This window comes from Carya illinoinensis, chromosome 3 (assembly GCF_018687715.1).
Source record: "Carya illinoinensis cultivar Pawnee chromosome 3, C.illinoinensisPawnee_v1, whole genome shotgun sequence".
Lineage (NCBI taxonomy): Eukaryota > Viridiplantae > Streptophyta > Magnoliopsida > Fagales > Juglandaceae > Carya > Carya illinoinensis.
Genome location: NC_056754.1, coordinates 51,543,421 through 51,562,160, shown reverse-complemented (window position 1 = coordinate 51,562,160; position 18,740 = coordinate 51,543,421). Strand labels below are relative to the sequence as shown.

General features: G+C 38.5%; 1 protein-coding gene, 1 long non-coding RNA gene and 1 pseudogene across 2 annotated transcripts; 2 read left to right on the top strand and 1 right to left on the bottom strand.

The window, feature by feature from the left end:
- The first annotated feature begins 1,223 nt into the window (after positions 1-1,223).
- LOC122305207 lies at positions 1,224-8,486 on the top strand (annotated as a pseudogene).
- A 980-nt stretch (positions 8,487-9,466) lies between these two features.
- On the bottom strand, positions 9,467-11,083 carry LOC122305209. The gene is made up of 2 exons (XR_006241052.1): positions 10,689-11,083; positions 9,467-9,788 (listed from the first exon to the last, which is right to left on the bottom strand). It is a non-coding gene; the product is annotated as an uncharacterized LOC122305209 (long non-coding RNA).
- Positions 11,084-13,435: 2,352 nt separating this feature from the next.
- On the top strand, positions 13,436-16,153 carry LOC122305206 (protein SRG1-like). Its single transcript, XM_043117569.1, has 4 exons — positions 13,436-13,771; positions 14,816-15,063; positions 15,253-15,580; positions 15,718-16,153. The coding sequence occupies exons 1-4, from the start codon at positions 13,532-13,534 to the stop codon at positions 15,979-15,981; spliced, it is 1,080 nt and encodes a 359-aa protein (XP_042973503.1). The 5' UTR covers positions 13,436-13,531; the 3' UTR covers positions 15,982-16,153.
- Positions 16,154-18,740: the final 2,587 nt, after the last annotated feature.

Below are 18,740 nucleotides of genomic sequence, written 5' to 3'. Positions count from 1 at the left end.
ATTATTATTGATAAGACCGGCACTCTTCACTCTCACGTGGTTGCTGTTTTCTACCTCGCTCGATCGTTTTTGCTTCAACGAATGGAACGGGACATATATGTGCAAACAGAAGGGCCATCACATCTGGAAAACCTGAAGTTGGCAGGCATCTTCTTCCAAAACATAGACCTTGTCTTGTAATACTCATGATGGTTCTAACAATTAGCAGGAACCGAATTTAATAAAAAAAATAAAAATGCTTCATTGTTAATCAATTTCAAGACTAATTAATCAAAGAAGACAAATGAAATGGAGACGTATGCCGACATGTAGGGCATTTTAAATATGTTTTGTCGGCTATCTTTTACCAAATTGCCATTCATGTTTTCGGTTGCCTTGGAGAGCAAAGAGCATTGAAAAGTGCTCCAAAGCCGATCCTTGCTCTATAACTATTTCAAGTAAAATAAATCAATTAGATATGTAAATATGCTCATTGAATGTTCAAACGTCACATGTTAGAGAGATGTGATTAACAGAACCCTAATAGAAGCCAATAAGGATTTTCTATAATTTTATGATTTAGATCTATTTTATATAATCCAGAGAGAAATATATATATATATATATATATATATATATATAAATGTATACTGTATTTAATATGATAAATGATATTTGTAATATTAGGGTATGTAAGCATTGTGTATTCTTTTTTTTTTTTTTAAAGTATAAATATAGCACCCACATAAAAGAATTAATTTTTACTAATGGAACCTATCTTTTTTTAAAAGAAGTATGCGGGACTTATATAACCTAAGACTATATCTAACATTACTGATTTAATATCAAAAAAAGTATTTAGATAAAAATGAAAATATATCTCAATTCAATAGATGCTTATTAGCAGGTGCCTTTTGAACAAGAGCCGATTAATAAGGTTTAGGTGTATATGCATTTATGAGTGACCTCTCACCTAATTGCATTAACTTTGTAGAATTGTTGATTTGGTTGCCTAGGTTAAGAGAGGGTGTTTTGAAAAGCTGATTTCTAATTTTAAGAAAGATAAGACAGAATTCATGCAAAGCATTAAATGTTAAACTCCATTAAATACAGCTAATTAAATTCACATAACGTATTTTATATTTACAGCCATGGCCACTTTAATTATTTGCACTTTTGGAGCTAGCCCACCTGAGTCTTGCTCTATATATATAGACAATTGAGGTTGCAGACTGGCTCAGGGGGGCATTAAAAGCAGAATGGCTCTCTCTTCTGTTGAAGCGATTGCCCTCATGTCCAAGAGTGTTGAAGAAATGTCGATCAAGGGCGAAGAACCCCCCTTGAGTTCATAGTCAAAGATTCCACCTTTGGATCTATTGAGTCTTCTCTATCCTTGGTTTCCATTCCCATCATCAATATCAGCCTCTTCTCTTCCCCATCTTCGTCACATCTTGATCCCAAACAAGTTGAGGTTGAACTTGACAAACTCAGATCAGCTCTGAGCTCTGCGGGATGCTTCCAGGTTAATTTTTTGAGTTTTGTCTTAGTTAACTTGAATCCTCTTATTTTCTTCTGCATAAGTAGTTAGGCGTAATATCTTAGAGTTAGACTTAGAGAGAGAGAGAGAGAGAGAGAGAGAGAGAGAGAGAGAGAGAGATTTTCTCCCCAAGATCCCTTGCTTTTCTTGTTTTATCCAAACGGCTTCGTGTTTTCTCGATAGGTTTGGAGCTTTTTCTTCCTCGTTTGGGTGCGGGCTTAAGCCCTTTCCATAAGAATTGAACCACAGCCCGTTCTAGCTCTATTGCCCAAACTTCTCCTCTCTTTTCGACCCAAATACTCCTTGGTCGTTTCTCTCTTTCTTTCTCGGGGCCAGTTCTTTCTTTAATTATCAGGAAAATGATAAACTTACTTTTTATTTACAATTTATATACAATTATGTAGAAAAATAATATTACTTTAAATTTTATTTTGATTTTATCGATGATTTATGTGTTTAAATACAATATAAAAATATCATTATATTTAAAATTATTTATAAGTTATAAATGGGTTGGAGGTGTATCGTTACCTTAATTCCCAACCCATACACCCATACACCCATACATTTTCTTCATCCAAATTCGGCCGAAATGTTTTTTCTTAGGCCATGCAACTCCCAGTCTCAGCCCCGACTCCAAAACTTTCAGCTCAATCCGACAATATCCAGTCCAATTCGGACCACCTTGGTTTAAGAACTTAGAAGAACTGAACAGCAGTTCGTTTTTCCTCATTGATTGCCCTTCTGCATCTAATACATCTTTCCCTTCGTCTCCTTTCTTTTCTTTTGTATTTGTTTCAATGTTTCAGGCAATTGGTCATGGGATTTCAAGTTCATTTCTTGACAAAGTACGCGAAGTTACAAAACAATTCTTCGCTCTACCAATGGAAGAAAAGCAGAAGTATGCCCGAGCAGTGAACGAGGGTGAAGGGTATGTTGAGTACTGTGGAGTCTGGTCCACACCGCTCGATCGGAGTCATTGGCCGCTCGAGCGAAGTCAGGCAGAGTCGAACGCTCGATGTCAGCTCGACAGTGAGCTCGAGCAGGAGGAGTTCGCTCGAGCGGAGGCATTGGCCGCTCGAGCGAAATCAGGCAGAGTCGAACGCTCGACGTCAGCTCGACAGTGAGCTCGAGCGGGATGCGGAAGGGAAGTTCGCTCGACGTGCGCTCGACACGCCGCTCGAGCGAACATACGATTTAGGGATTCCGCCGTTTGAACTATATATATGATTTTTTGCCTCTTAAGTCTGTACAGAGCAGATACGAAAACACTGTGGATGAACAGTGTTGTGACCCATCTTGTAGTGTGATTCCTCAATAATAAAATCCTCTGCAGCTCCCGTGGACGTAGGCAATTTGCCGAACCACGTACATCTTGTGCCGTGTGTGATTGCGTGTGTGATCATTTTTTCTCATTCGGTGTTATTTCAATTCATTGTCATTGTTTTTCACAACAATTGGTATCAAGAGCCAAGGTTCGGGTCTAAGGAGAAACGATGGCTGGAGATGAATTGAAGGTATCGGGGATCGAAAAGTTTGATGGCACGGATTTTGGATACTGGAGGATGCAGATAGAGGACTACCTCTATGGGAAGAAACTTTATCTTCCACTATTGGGGCAGCAACCGGAAAAGATGGATGATGCTAGTTGGAACCTGTTGGATCGACAGGTTCTGGGGGTTATTCGATTAACCCTGTCGAGATCTGTTGCACACAACGTCATCAAGGAGAAGACGACGGCGGATCTCATGGCGGCCTTGTCAGGTATGTATGAAAAGCCGTCAGCGAATAACAAGGTACATCTGATGAAAAAGTTATTCAATTTGAAAATGGCAAATAGTACGTCTGTTGCACAACATCTGAATGATTTTAATAATATCACAAATCAATTGTCGTCTGTTGAAATTGAATTTGATGATGAGATACGTGCACTGATATTATTGGCTTCATTGCCAAATAGTTGGGAAGCCATGAGAATGGCTGTTAGTAATTCTGCTGGTAAAAATAAACTGAAATATGATGATATTCGTGATTTGATTTTGGCTGAGGAGGTGCGCAGGAAAGATTCAGGCGAGACCTCGGGTTTGAGTTCAGCCCTAAATGTTGACTCTCGAGGGAGATCACATGACAGGAATTCAAACAGAGGAAGATCAAAATCAAAGTACAGGGGCAAGAGCAAGTCGAGGCCTGGTCAGCAGGCAACTTGCTGGAATTGTGGCAAAGCTGGCCACCTAAAGAAAAACTACAAAAATCCCAAGAAGACGGAGAATGATAGTGCTAATGTGGTAACTGAAGAAGTACAGGATACACTATTGCTTGCAGTTCATAGTCTAGTTGATGACTGGATACTGGATTCAGGGGCTTCCTTCCATACATCTTCCCACCGGGAACTAATGCAGAATTATGTTGCAGGTGATTTTGGGAAGGTATATTTGGCTGATGGTGAGGCTGTGAACGTAGTGGGGATGGGAGACATTGACATTGCACTCCCTGGCAAGAACAAATGGACCTTGCAAAAGGTCAGGCACATTCCTGAGTTGAAGAAGAACCTCATTTCTGTTGGGCAGCTTGATGAGTGTGGTCATTCAGTGGTGTTCTCAGACAGCACCTGGAAGGTCACAAAAGGGGCATTGGTACTAGCTCGGGGTAAGAAAACTGGTACACTTTATATGACTACTGGTTTAATTGACACTATTGCTACTACCGTTGCAGAGAGCACAGCAGATTTGTGGCATTGTAGGCTTGGCCATATGAGTCAGAAGGGCATGACGGAACTTCTGTCTAGAGGCAAGCTACCAGAACTGAAGACAGTTGATCTCGGTATGTGTGAGAGTTGTGTTATGGGGAAACAAAAGAAGGTCAGCTTCTTGAAAAGTGGCAGGACGCCAAAGACAGGAAGACTTGATCTTGTGCACACAGATGTGTGGGGTCCTTCTCCAGTTGCATCTCTTGGAGGTTCTCGCTACTATGTTACGTTCATTGATGACCATAGTAGAAAGGTATGGATTTATTTTTTGAAACATAAATCTGAAGTATTTAATGTTTTCAAAATTTGGAAAGCCATGGTTGAGACAGAGACAGGCTTGAAACTGAAGTGTTTGAGGTCTGACAATGGTGGTGAGTATGTTGATGGCGGGTTCAAGGAGTACTGTGCAGCTCTGGGTATCAAAATGGAGAAGACCATTCCTGGGACACCACAGCAAAATGGAGTTGCTGAGCGTATGAACAGGACTATTAATGAGCGTGCTAGAAGCATGAGGTTGCACGCTGGACTACCACCCACTTTCTGGGCAGATGCAGTCAGCACTGCCGTTTATTTGATAAACAGAGGGCCATCAGTTCCACTGGATTGTGGATTGCCTGAGGAGGTTTGAAGCGGGAAAGCGGTTAAGTTTTCTCACCTTAAAACCTTTGGTTGTCTTTCTTATGTGCTCGTTGATTTTGATGCTCGTAGTAAGCTTGAGGCTAAGTCAAAGAAATGCTATTTCATTGGCTATAGAGACGAGGCATTTGGCTATCGTTTCTGGGATGATCAGGGTCGGAAAATCATAAGAAGCAGGAATGTGATTTTTAATGAGAAAATGATGTACAAGGATAAGTCGAGTACAGTTCCTGCAGTAGCTCCTCAGGAGTCCGAGTTTGTAGGATTGGATGACCTACCAGAGGTCACAGTGCAGTGTAGAGATGTGAGTGACGGGGAGAGTGGGTCCAGTGCACCCATTCCTATTATTCCGCAGGCAATTTCAGAACCGTCTACTCCTACAGTTGCAGTTCGCAGGTCAGTTAAGACTATACGTCCTCCACAGCGTTTCTCACCTACTTTGAATTACATTCTGTTGATAGATGGTGGAGAACCGCAGAGTTATGAAGAAACCTTGCAAGATGAGAATTCTAGCAAGTGGGAGCTGGCCATGAAAGACGAGATAGATTCCTTGCTAGGAAATCAGACATGGGAGTTGACAGAACTTCCATCAGAGAAGAAGGCATTACACAACAAGTGGGTGTACCGGGTGAAAACTGAGCATGACGGCAGTAAGAGGTACAAGGCTAGACTTGTTGTAAAAGGCTTTCAGCAAAAGCAGGGTATTGACTACTCTGAGATCTTTTCTCCTGTGGTAAAGATCACAACTATCAGGATGGTACTGGCTATGGTTGCCACTGAAGATCTATTTCTTGAGCAGTTAGATGTGAAGACAGCTTTTCTTCATAGAGACCTTGAAAAAGACATCTACATGCACCAGCCTGAGGGGTTTGTGGTACAGGGAAAGGAAGGTTCAGTTTGCAGACTGAAGAATAGCTTGTATGGCCTGAAGCAAGCTCCTAGACAGTGGTACAAGAAATTTGACAACTTTATGCACAGTGCAGGGTATATTAGATGTTAGGCAGATCACTGTTGCTATGTCAGGCATTTTGACAATTCTTACATTATTTTGCTATTGTATGTGGATGACATGCTTATTGCAGGGGCTAGTATTGATGAGATCAATAATCTGAAGAAGTAGATGTCAGAGCACTTTGCAATGAAGGATTTGGGAGCTGCAAAGCAAATCCTTGGCATGAGAATTGTCAGAGACAGAGTCAGAGGTACGTTGAGACTCTCACAGGCTGAGTATGTGAAAAAGGTACTCAGCAGGTTCAACATGGACAAAGCCAAACCAGTTGGCACACCCTTGGGAAGTCACTTCAGACTCAGCAAGAATCAGTCACCAGAGTCAGAGGAGGAACGAGATTACATGAGTAAGGTTCCTTATGCCTCAGCCATTGGTTCACTTATGTATGCTATGGTTTGCACAAGACCGGATATTGCCCATGCAGTGGGAGTTGTGAGTAGATACATGAGTAACCCAGGAAAGCAACATTGGGAAGCAGTGAAGTGGATTTTGAGGTACCTAAAGGGTTCCTCAGAAACCTGTTTATGTTTCTCTGGAGAGAGCTTGGAGGTGCAGGGCTATGTTGATGCTGATTTAGCTGGAGATATTGATAGCAGAAAGAGTACCACGGGCTTTGTTTATACACTTGGTGGTACTGCAGTGTCATGGGGTTCTAATTTACAGAAAACAGTTTCTTTGTCTACAACAGAAGCTGAGTATATTGCAGTGTCAGAGGCTGCAAAGGAGATGGTATGGCTACAAGGCTTCTTGGAAGAATTGGGTAAGAAGAATCAGAAAGGCACTCTCTACAGTGACAGTCAGAGTGCCATATTCCTTGCCAAGAATCCAGCATTCCATTCCAGGACCAAGCACATTCAGATCAGGTATCACTTCATACGGTCATTGTTAGATGACGGACAGTTGTTACTTGAGAAGATATGTGGAAACAAGAACCCTGCTGATATGTTGACAAAGGGTGTTATGCTTGAGAAACTGAAGTTGTGCGCAACTTCAGTTGGTCTTCTAGAATGAAGACAGGAGCAGTGGTTGCAGAGGTGGAGGATATCATGTTTGAGGAAGACGGCGATACAGCGAGTGTACCAATCTCCAAGTGGGAGAATTGTTGAGTACTGTGGAGTCTGGTCCACACCGCTCGAGCGGAGTCATTGGCCGCTCGAGCGAAGTCAGGCAGAGTCGAACGCTCGATGTCAGCTCGACAGTGAGCTCGAGCAGGAGGAGTTCGCTCGAGCGGAGGCATTGGCCGCTCGAGCGAAATCAGGCAGAGTCGAACGCTCGACGTCAGCTCGACAGTGAGCTCGAGCGGGATGCGGAAGGGAAGTTCGCTCGACGCGCGCTCGACACCCCGCTTGAGCGAACATACGAATTAGGGATTCCGCCGTTTGAACTATATATATGATTTTTTGCCTCTTAAGTCTGTATAGAGCAGATACGAAAACACTGTGGATGAATAGTGTTGTGACCCATCTTGTAGTGTGATTCCTCAATAATAAAATCCTCTGCAGCTCCCGTGGACATAGGCAATTTGCCGAACCACGTACATCTTGTGCCGTGTGTGATTGCGTGTGTGATCGCTTTTCTCATTCGGTGTTATTTCAATTCATTGTCATCGTTTTTCACAACAGGGTATGGACATGATGTTGTAGTGTCAGAAAAGCAAATTCTTGACTGGTCCTATCGCCTTGCTCTCAATGTATTTCCGGAAGACCAAAGAAGGCTTGAGCTTTGGCCCCGAAACCCAACTCACTTTGGGTACTTAACCCCCTCTCATTTCATTTCTTTCTTTTGCTTCTGAAATTTGTAGACCTGCTTCAATTGATATAGATTTATGATATTTTCTTGCAGAGAGATCTTTCATGAATATGGAACAAGGATAAAGTCTGTGATGGAGCTTCTGTACAAGGCCATGGCAAAGTCATTGAAGTTGGAAGAGGATAGCTTCTCAAAACAATTTGGAGAGCGTGCAATGATGCAAACCAGGTTTAACTACTATCCACCTTGTTCCAAACCCGATCAGGTTCTTGGCCTCAAACCTTATACAGATAAGTCAGGAATTACAGTGCTCTTGCAAGATGGAGAAGTAGAAGGTCTTCAAGTTTTCATAGAAGATAGATGGGTTAGAATCCCTTCAATCCCCGATGCTCTTCTTGTGAACCTCGGTGATCAAATGCAGGTAAATTTCTCCCAAATTTTGTAGCTTTAATCCCTAATCCCTATCATCATTCAGATATAAGCATTTGTAACTCAAATCATATTGCAGATAATGAGCAACGGGATATTCAAGAGTCCAGTGCACAGGGTTGTGACCAACTCAGAGAAGATGAGAGTATCAGTGGTAACGCTCAGTGAGCCTGAGCCAGAGCGAGAGATTGGACCTGTGGATTGCTTGATAGACGAGAAGAGGCCGAGGTTGTATAGAAATGTGAAGAACTATGGAGCCATAAACTATGAGTGCTATCAGCAAGGGAAGATAGCTCTTGAAACAGTGAAGATTTAAGTATGTGGAAACCGGGAAACAAGAATAAAATCCAACAAGTTTAAACCTTGAATAAAATCCAATCAAGTTTATTTGCTGCTCTGAATGTGGTATCCATGGCTTGGTCGACAGGGAATTAGATCCCTACCATTGAAATGTTGCGGCTATGACGGTTAGAAATGCCAGAAGTTTCACATATTTGAAGCAAATCCATGATCAACAAAGTAAGAAGTAAGCTGGAATGTTGGACCAAATGATGAAGGGAACAAACTGTCCTGCATTTGGTCAAGCAGTAAAATAAAATAGAACAAAAACTACTCTTCCTGCAAACAAATTCCATCTAAATTTCCTTCAAAACTTCTCATTGTTGCAGTAATGAGAAAACACGCAAGCCCTTCCTATTCTTAAATTACTAACCAACTTGCAAATCACCCCCAAATTATCAATTTCAACAATCAGTCTCGAACTATTGATTTCAGCAATCACCTCCTAAACTATTAAGAAATTACAACGCACCATCTTTTTTGTTAAAAGAAGATCGACCCTCAAAATTCTAGAAAAAAGAATTTTAAAATTTTTTATTTGTGGTAGTGAAGGGTACGCACTAAGTGATAACCCCCAAATAAAAAATAAAATAAAATAAATCCTCTTGCCTTTGAAACTTCAAAATGATTACGCAACATTACAGATTGAAAAATATTTTCTCTTCTTAGCACAAAGAAGTCCAACTTCTCTCCCTCTTTTCTCCCTATATATATAATTGAAGTTGTTGTGTTTATCCAATCAGATCTTGGTGGTAATGTGGACAACTATTTTAGAGTATAATTCTGGTATGCTCGGTTGTAATGCTTGGCTGTAATTGTGGACAAATCTTGGTTGTAGTTGTGAACAAATATTGTTAAGTGTAATGCTGTGGACAGATTGGTTATTGTAATTCTAGAAATATTTTGGTTGTTAGTTTATTTTTGGTGGTTGGTGTATTTTTGGGCAGAGTTCGGTTCTAATTTTGTATAGATTACTCTATGATTTTGGACAAATTACAATATAATTTTGGACAGATATTGTTATCATTACAATCAATCAACAGAATGCAATGTAAACAATTACATTATAAACATGTTTTTGTAAGTAACATTCAAAGTTACATTCCAAAATGTCTTACAAATATTACAACATTACAACATTTCAAAAACACATTAATTGGATGAACATTACAAATGACCTAATATCCATATCTTAACACTGACTGACATACATTATTGTTTTTCGAATACAAAATAATTACAGCACAAATCACACCAAAATAATTTCCAATCCAGCTTCGTCTTGAGTTTCTTTGTCTTTCATATTGGTAGGTTGGCAGATGTGTTTTCTTCCCTATTTCCCATCAAGCTCTATACCAAGATCCCTATTCAAAGAGAAAAACCAACATCATATTAAGGACATATAAACCATCTTGATATATTTAAGTACAAGGGGAAAAATCAGCACACAAGTATAAAGAAAATACCCATGAACCAACCATCTTGATATATTTAAGAAGATCTATGTAAAGAAGTGAAATTTTGGAATTTAAAATTCTGTTTTTATTTAAGTTTTTAATTCTAGTATCCTGAAAAGAAGTATCCAAGCCATTGGAAGTACATTAATTAAACACTATCCAAGCTAAGCCATTGGAATTACATAAGTTAAACGTGCTATGAGCCAATTATGTAAGGTATAGTAAGTGCATCAATATGCCAGAAGAGCTTCAGTGCAGATTTAGGACTAAATTAGCGAGAAGAGCAGTCTACAATCAACTAAGTGGTCTACATTCAAACCAAAGTTATTCATTAAAAATTGAGCTGTAGGAAATAGTTTGGTTCCCAAAGGGTAGTTACTTTGAAAGCTGAAACCAAAGCAGGATCATCAAAATGGCATATGAACGTAGGTACATTCTTTCTCATTCTTGCAAAATGTCTAACGTTTACATTTCAAAATATTCTCTGAGATAGAACCCATTTTGTTTGTTAAGGAATTGATAGATATTTACAACCAACAAAATACAATCAACTAGTAAACGGATTTACAACCAATAAAATATAATCATATCCTTCTCAATTAATGTTTTGCAGTTTTATTTATTTATTTAAGAACTACAACAATACCCAAAACAGACTTAAGCATCAACACACAACACAACAGACAACCCTAAGCCCCAATATCTTCAAAACCCACCTCACAGAATCACAAAACCCCAAGCCTCCCTTCCACATGGTTGTACCCAACCAGAAATCCTAAAAATAAGAAAGAAGATCTGGAAATTTACCTGCAGACGAAATCGAAGGTGCCCAACCAAGAAGAAGAAAGATGAAGCTGTGAAGAGATTCTGGGCAGAGAGGAGAACACAGACAAGGTGGAAAATCGGAAGATGAAGCTATTAAGAGATTCGGTGGATTGAGGGCTAGGTGCCGCGGTGGGGGTGGGGAAGAGGATAGGCGAGAAGAGGGGGTGGGGGGAGAGTGCAGATGGAGCTTTGTTTCGTATAGAAAATGGGTGAAATGAAATCTGAGAGGGAACGCACAGCTGTAGGGGTAAATTGGTCAATTTACTAGGCCACATCATGTGTGCAATGGATGCACCGAAACAGTGGCTTCTCCGTAGATTAATTCTTATAAATGTGAGCGCAAAGTGTGTGCAAACTGACCTGCATCCAACTTTTTGGAGTGTGTGGGTTCTGTTAACAAATATTATAACAAAACTGTTTTGTTATGTATAAATAAAGATATTTATTAATTTATGAAAAAATATAATTATAAATATAATTATGCATTGGAAAATGCTATGTCCACCGCTTGATGCTCCCGCTGCCTGCTACCGCTTGACGTGGCATTCTCTGTGGCATCAACTTTAAAGATAAAAAATAAAATTTTAGATCAGTCATCTTCCTTTCTTTTGTTCTCTCTCTCCCAAAAACACTCTCCGCTCCGTAGCCTGTTCCTCTGCCCTTCCATCCCCAAGTCTTCCATGCCAACTCAAAAAAATTTTTTGATCAGTCGGCTTCCTTTCCTGTTGTTCTTCTCTCCCAAAAAATAAACCCTAACTCCACTCTCCACTTAGTAGCATTTTCCCCTGCGCTGGGCGAACCTCAGCTTTGAGCTTTCCATTCCCGAATCTTCCATTCCAACTGAAATAATCAATCTCGGCCGTGTATTCTCAAGTCCCAAAAATTGGTCCAACTCCTCAGTTTCAAGAGCAAATGCCCGGATTCTCAACCTGACAACCAGAAGCAACAAAACCCAGGAACAACAAATATTAGAAATTCATAATATTGCAACGCAAAACCCAAAAAGCAAAATTAAAAATAATAATAATAGGGAAAGAAAGAAAAGAAGCAAATATGTATTAAAAAGAAAAAAGAAAACTCACTGAGGAGCAAGAGGCGCTCATGTGATTGGAGGCTTTATGGATGAAGGAGATCTGACCGGAGAGGAAGAACTACAAATGTATATGGATATATATTAGACGGAAAGGATCTAACTTTACGTTCTTTTCCAATATTTTTCATCAGACCTTTTCTAAAATATGTTTCGTATATTTTGGTTATTTATCTGATTTTTTTACGATCTTCTCTTGTTGAGTTCCATCTTAGAGGTTATTGAAGCCCTGTTTGCTACTGGCAGTCTGCGAATACAAAGAGAGGGCGAATGAGTTGCTAGACAGTTGGGAAAGTTTGATTGTTCGGATCAAACGTACCTTTTGCTATCTTTTTCGCCGAGGGAGATTGCGCAAGTGACAGAGGCGTTGGGGAGTTCGACTTCTGAAGAGGAAATTTTAGGGGGTTGGGCGGAAGACATTTTTGGCCTTTCGTTCTTTTTCTTTCAATTAAGACACGTGGCTTGCCACATCAAGCGGGAAGGAAAAACAGTATATTTGAGCGGTGACTGTAGCATTATCCATTATGCATTAATTTGTACATCAGTGTAATGTGATTGGTCAAAAAGTAAATTTTATTGAAAACAGTATTAATTTAAATTTTAAATATGAATAAATCAGTATTAATACACAGATTAGTGCGCGACTGTGCTTGTATGTAGCAAAACTCTTAATTTATATATTAATATTAATTTTTTTATATTTAAAATTTAAATTAATATTATTTTTAATAAAATCTATTTTTTAATCAATCATATTAAATTAATACACATATTAATACACAATTATAATTTTTACTTATAACAAACACTCGCGTGATAAAAAAAACATTATAACAAGTTAGAGGCCGGCGAGCTGCTTTGGATCTATTCGTTTTCCTTTTTGGTGTTATAATTTATATATTAATCTCCTAAAAATTTATAAACAGGATAAAGCAAACATATATATCACGATCGAGATAGCATGCATTCATCTTGCTGGACCTATACACCTATATACGTATTTAAGGCTCTATTTCTTCTATCAAGTCACCAAAAATTAATAAAATTAATTTTATAATCTTATATATTATATTTAATTATATTAAGTCATATCAATTTATAAATTTATTTTTATATAATTTATTTGTGTTTAAAATATTTTTAAAGAAAATAAAATAATAGTATTATTGATAAGAGTCTCGTGCTGTTGCTGTTTTCTCCCTTGCTCGAATCGTACGTTTTTCTTGAGCGAGTGGGATCACATATATATATATATCTGCAAACAGAAAGAAAGACCATCATATCTGGAAAACCTGAAGTTGGCAGGCATCATCTTCCAAAACATAGACTTTGTCTTGTAATACTCATGATGGTTCAAACAATTAGCAGGAACCGAATTTAATAAAAAAATAAAAATGCTTCATTGTTAATCAATTTCAAGACTAATTAATCAAAGAAGACAAATGAAATGGAGAGAGGGTCTGAGACATATGCCGACATTTAGGCCATTTAAAATATGTTTTGTCGGTTGTCTTTTACCCAATTGCCATTGTTTTCGGTTGCCTAGGGGAACAAAGAGCATTGAAAAATGCTCCAATCCCTTTAAAATCACGTACGGTTTTTTTTTGTTTTTTTTATTAACCTTGCAATTTACAAACCGATCCTTGCTCTATAACTATTTCAAGTTTTAGCAGTACGTCTGAGTTATAAATTATTGTATGGTAGTTTAACCTCATGAGTCACGGGGCAACACAGCATGGCTCTTCCTTCTGTTGAGGAAATGTCGATCAAGGGCGATGAACCTCCACCTGAGTACATCGTTAAAGATTCCACCTTTGGGTCTATCGAGTCTTCTCCCCCTTTGGGTTCCATTCCCATTATCAATATCGGTCTCTTCTCTTCCCAGCTATCTCCATCACATGATCATCATTCTAAACAAGTTGAGGATGAACTTGAGAAACTAAGATCTGCTTTAAGCTCAGGAGGATGCTTCCAGGTTATGATCAGTTTTATCTCTCTAATTAACTTCAATTTCTTTTCTTCGACAACTTTTTTTTCTGCTTCTTTTAAGAAAGATCCCCCCACCACCTTCTTTTTTTCCTTTTTCTTTTCTCTCCCCCAATATCCCTTGCTTTGATCCCTTGCTTTCCATGCTTTATCCAAACAGCAACGTGTTTTCTCGACATGTCCAATCTGTATTTATATTAACCTAAAACAATAATTATGTGAAAATAAGCAAGTACAGAAACCTATCCAGTTTACAGTGGATTTAGGATCGTATTTAGCCTATGCTAACAATCCACTTTCAGATTCCTGTTCTCTCTCTCTCTGATTTTCCTCTCCTTTCTTTTTTTTCGGTTTCTGCTATGAACAGTGAGAAGATCCATTCTCCTGCATCTCATGAACCAACCTTCCTTTTTTGTAAAAGAAGATGATCGTCGGGTTGACTTGTAGCTGTAGGGGTAGTTGCACTTGCTTCGCTTTTCTAGGTTAAAGATCTTGCTGTTTTTGAGTGCGGGCTTAAGCCCATTCTATTGAAATTAAACTATATCCCATTCAGCTTGATTGTCCAAGTTCACCTTTTTACGGCCAAATTATTCAAGCCAGTTTACCTCTTTTTGACTTTTAGGGCCTAGTTTTTTGCTTGCTTTCTAGAGTTCAAACATCTTGTCCAACCTTTTGGATCTAATTCTTTTATTGGGCCATACAACCATTCGGCCTGGTTTCAGTGTATACAAGGCCCAACTTCATTTCTGTCCAGTTTTCACCTTTCAGCCCAATTTGACTATCTCAAATCCAATTTGGACGACTTTGGGTCAAATTAATAAAATTTAGAGAAAACTGCTGTTATTTTTTAGGCACAAGTCCAGTCCCAATTGTTGGAGTGGTACAATGTAGTTTATACGATGGATCCACATGATTCTAGCAGTTGATTGGAAATTGAAAAGGAATGAACCATTGATATCCACCGTTCGTTTTTCTTCATTTATAGCCCTAATTCTGCCTATATATTTTCTTGTGAATTGTTTCCAAGTTTCAGGCAATAGGTCATGGGATGTCAAGTTCATTTCTGGACAAGGTACGTGAAGTTGCAAAGCAATTCTTTGCTCTACCAGCAGAAGAGAAACAAAAGTACTCTCGAGCAGTCAATGAGTCTGAAGGCTATGGAAACGATGTTGTTGTGTCAGAAAAGCAAGTTCTTGATTGGTCCTATCGCCTTACTCTCAGGGTCTTTCCTGAAGACCTAAGAAGGCTTCATCTTTGGCCCCAAAATCCAACTGACTTTGGGTACTTACCCTCTCGATCTCATTTCTTTCTATTAATTCCACTCATCAAATATACTTTATCATGATCATGACATGTTTGGTACTATAACATGAGTATCGAAACTGAATTTGTTTTATAGAAGCTCTTGTGATGACATGATATTTAATTTGAAAGAGATTAATTTCTTATACATATATATTTTTGGTGTAGAGAGATGTTACATGAATATGGAACAAGGACAAAGTCTGTGATCGATCTTCTGTTCAAGGCCATGGCAAAGTCACTGAAGTTGGAAGAGGATAGCTTCTCGAAACAATTTGGAGACCGCGTACTGATGCAAACCAGGTTCAACTTCTATCCACCTTGCTCCAGACCCGATCAGGTTCTTGGCGTCAAACCTCATACCGATAGGTCAGGAATTACAATTCTCTTGCAAGATGGAGAAGTAGAAGGTCTTCAAGTTTTCATAGAAGACAGATGGGTTAGAGTTCCTATAATTCCCGATGCTCTTCTTGTGAACCTCGGTGATCAAATGCAGGTAATTAACTAATTAATTTCTTCCTTTCAAATGTTCTTGCATGCATTTAATATTCTGCTAATTAATTATCAATATGACTTTTAATTATTCACTTAACATGCATGGGTACGTATTTTTTCAAAATAACGTGGTTGCAGATAATGAGCAACGGGATATTCAAGAGTCCGATGCACAGGGTGGTGACCAACACAGAAAAGATGAGATTATCAGTGGCAACATTCAGTGAGCCAGAGCCACATAGAGAGATTGGCCCCGTGGACCTCCTAATAGACGAGAATAGGCCGAGGTTGTATAGAAATGTGAAGAATTATGGTGCTATCAACTACGAGTGCTTTCAAAAAGGGACGGTTGCTCTTGAAACAGTAAGAGTTTTAAGTATGAATGCATCTGGAATTCGCTAGCTAGCTGGGAATTTCATTGGCATAAAAACCAGCTAGCTTCATAATGTTAAGATCAATAATTCATTTTCTTTGTTCCGTACGGATCAGCATATTGTATAATAATGTAAGTACCATTAAGCAAGCTGTGGCTAAATTTGGAATACAAGCCTTCTTAAGAATAAATTTACACAAAGACTTGTCTCGTATTTCTTTGTTCCTGCATGGACCCCAGATCAAGAATGCCAACACATCACACCCAGCTCTCCAACTCCAATTGGAACCAGCTTTAAATCACAAAGATGCAGGTGCAGACTGCATGCACTAATCTGCATGCATGCCGTACAGCGTCATAGGAAAAGCTAGTGATCTTTAACAGTAAATATTATTAGTTACTCTTAATTACAGACAACGTTCTCTTCCTATTACACTAAATATGTGAAATAATTAGTTTTTATAAACAATTTTAATAGCATAACGTACGTTTTTATCCAGAGTATTGCGACTTTCCACCCTATATATTTTGTAAAATTATATAAAAATAAATTTATAAATTAATAATTTGATGTGATATATTAGATTATAAAATTATTTATTTTTTATTATAAAACAAATTTAATATATCTTAAAAAAAGATATCATCTTTAAAATTTACTTTCGGCGAATTTTTCTTGTAGTTTAAGTAATTCAGTACTTTGGTTTGAGATTACCCAAAAAAAAAAAAAATTCATCCTGATCCAATTATTAAATGGATTTTACTCCTTTTGGACTCTTCACCACACAATAGCAGGCTAGCAGCAAAGTAGATCGATCGACATGGTTATCCACAGCATGTAAACCACGCGCGTCCATACATACATTGGCCACGTACGTGCAGTCTAGCCTGTCATCCCAAACACGTCTAGACGAATGCATGCACTAAAAAGATTCAAACAAAAAATAAAGACGCAGACCAATTGCCTTCTTCCCTAACCGTAAAGATAATTATTGGCAAAAACGGAGGTCGTACGTCTCTTCTCTAACCAATAATACAGGCAGTACTCCAATAATCCCACCAGACCACATATATGTAAATATTTTGTACTCACACGCCACCATTGTTACAAGTTAAAGGACGGAAAAACTTAGGACCTACTCTTCAAAGAAAAAAGGTCGATATCAATACAATCACATAACAGTGATAAGATGGGATATGTTGAGATAAAAATAAAGATAGATAATGTATGAAATTCTTATTTGAAAATAAAAATTTTTTACTGTTTATAAGATTCCAATAAGTCAGGTGTTAAAAGTTGTAATACAATATATTCATTTACATATTTGTATATTCTCTATATGTGTACATTCTGTCTTTATACACAGTAGTAAGTTGTTTGAATTTATTTTCTATTTTCTAGTGCTCTGATAGTGCAGAGCAGAGGCCACCTTCTATATATATAATGGCCACTACAGCCACCTTTTGTAACAGATAATTCATTTCAGTAAAGGATTTTCTTTACAGACCACTTTCTATTTCTTGTCATGGTATCAGAAAGCTCTTGAGAAAAGAGTTTTTTTCATTCTTCTTTCTATTCTCAGTTGCCAAATAGGCTCCTCATGTTTACCTCTGGTGATCCTCCACCTCCACCTCCACCTGCTGTGAACCCTGATCATCCTTCCAATCCTTATTACCTCCATCACTTGGAGAGCCCAAGCGCCATGCTTGTCTCCTAACCCCTTTCTGTTTCAAGGGACAACTACCATTCATAGCGCCAGTCCATGCTTATTGCCTCAGAAGCCAAAAACAAACATGTTTTTCTCGATGGAACTATCAGTTGACCTAATGCTGATAACCCTAATTTTGGTCCTTGGTGTAGATGCAACGAAATGATATTTTCTTGGCTTCTAAATGTTGTTTGTAAAGAAATTGCTAATAGTGTTTTATATATTGCCAATGCTCAAGAAGTCTGGAATGACTTGAGAGACCGTTTCTCTCAAGCTAATGGCCTATGTATTTTTCAACTTCAAAGGCAAATATCTGGTCTCTCTCAAGAGACTCTCTGTTTCTACCTATTTTACTATCCTCAAAAGTCTATGGGATGAATTAAGTAACTACGAACCCCTTCCTCTCTGTTCTTGTGGTGCCCTCAAAGATGTTGTTACTACTCAACACTTTGAATATGTCATTCAATTTCTAGTTGGCCTTAATGAGTTTTTCTCGGCTGTTAGAGCTCAAATCCTTCTTATGATACCCCTCCCACCCATTAACCAAATTTTTTCCTTAGTCCATCAAGAAGAAAGACAACCTGAGATTCTTCCTACACCTCCTATGGAACCTATGGCCCTTTTATCTCGACAAGACTACACTAGAACCAATAGACAAACCCCTTCTTATGCTAAAGAGAGACCTCTCTGTAGTCACTGTGGTATTTTAGGCCACACTGTTGATTGATGCTATAAACTACATGGCTTCCCACCTAGCTTTAAATTCAAAAATAAGCCCTTTACAACTTCTGGCAATACTACTTCAGGTTCCAATCCTGTTACTTATGATGATTTATTTCATCCTAATGTTTCTTCACCTATGACATGAGGTTCTGCTACCATGTCTTTCACCAATGAGCAGTACCACCAAATCATCTCTATGTTGAATTCACATTCTGTGAAACCAATAGATTCAAACACTTAGTCTACCAATCTAGCATTTTCTCACAATGTCTTAAGTATAACATCCTTCTCTTCCTCTCATCATGTATCTTATTCTTCTGCCACCTAGATTATTGATACAGGGGCCTTGGATCATA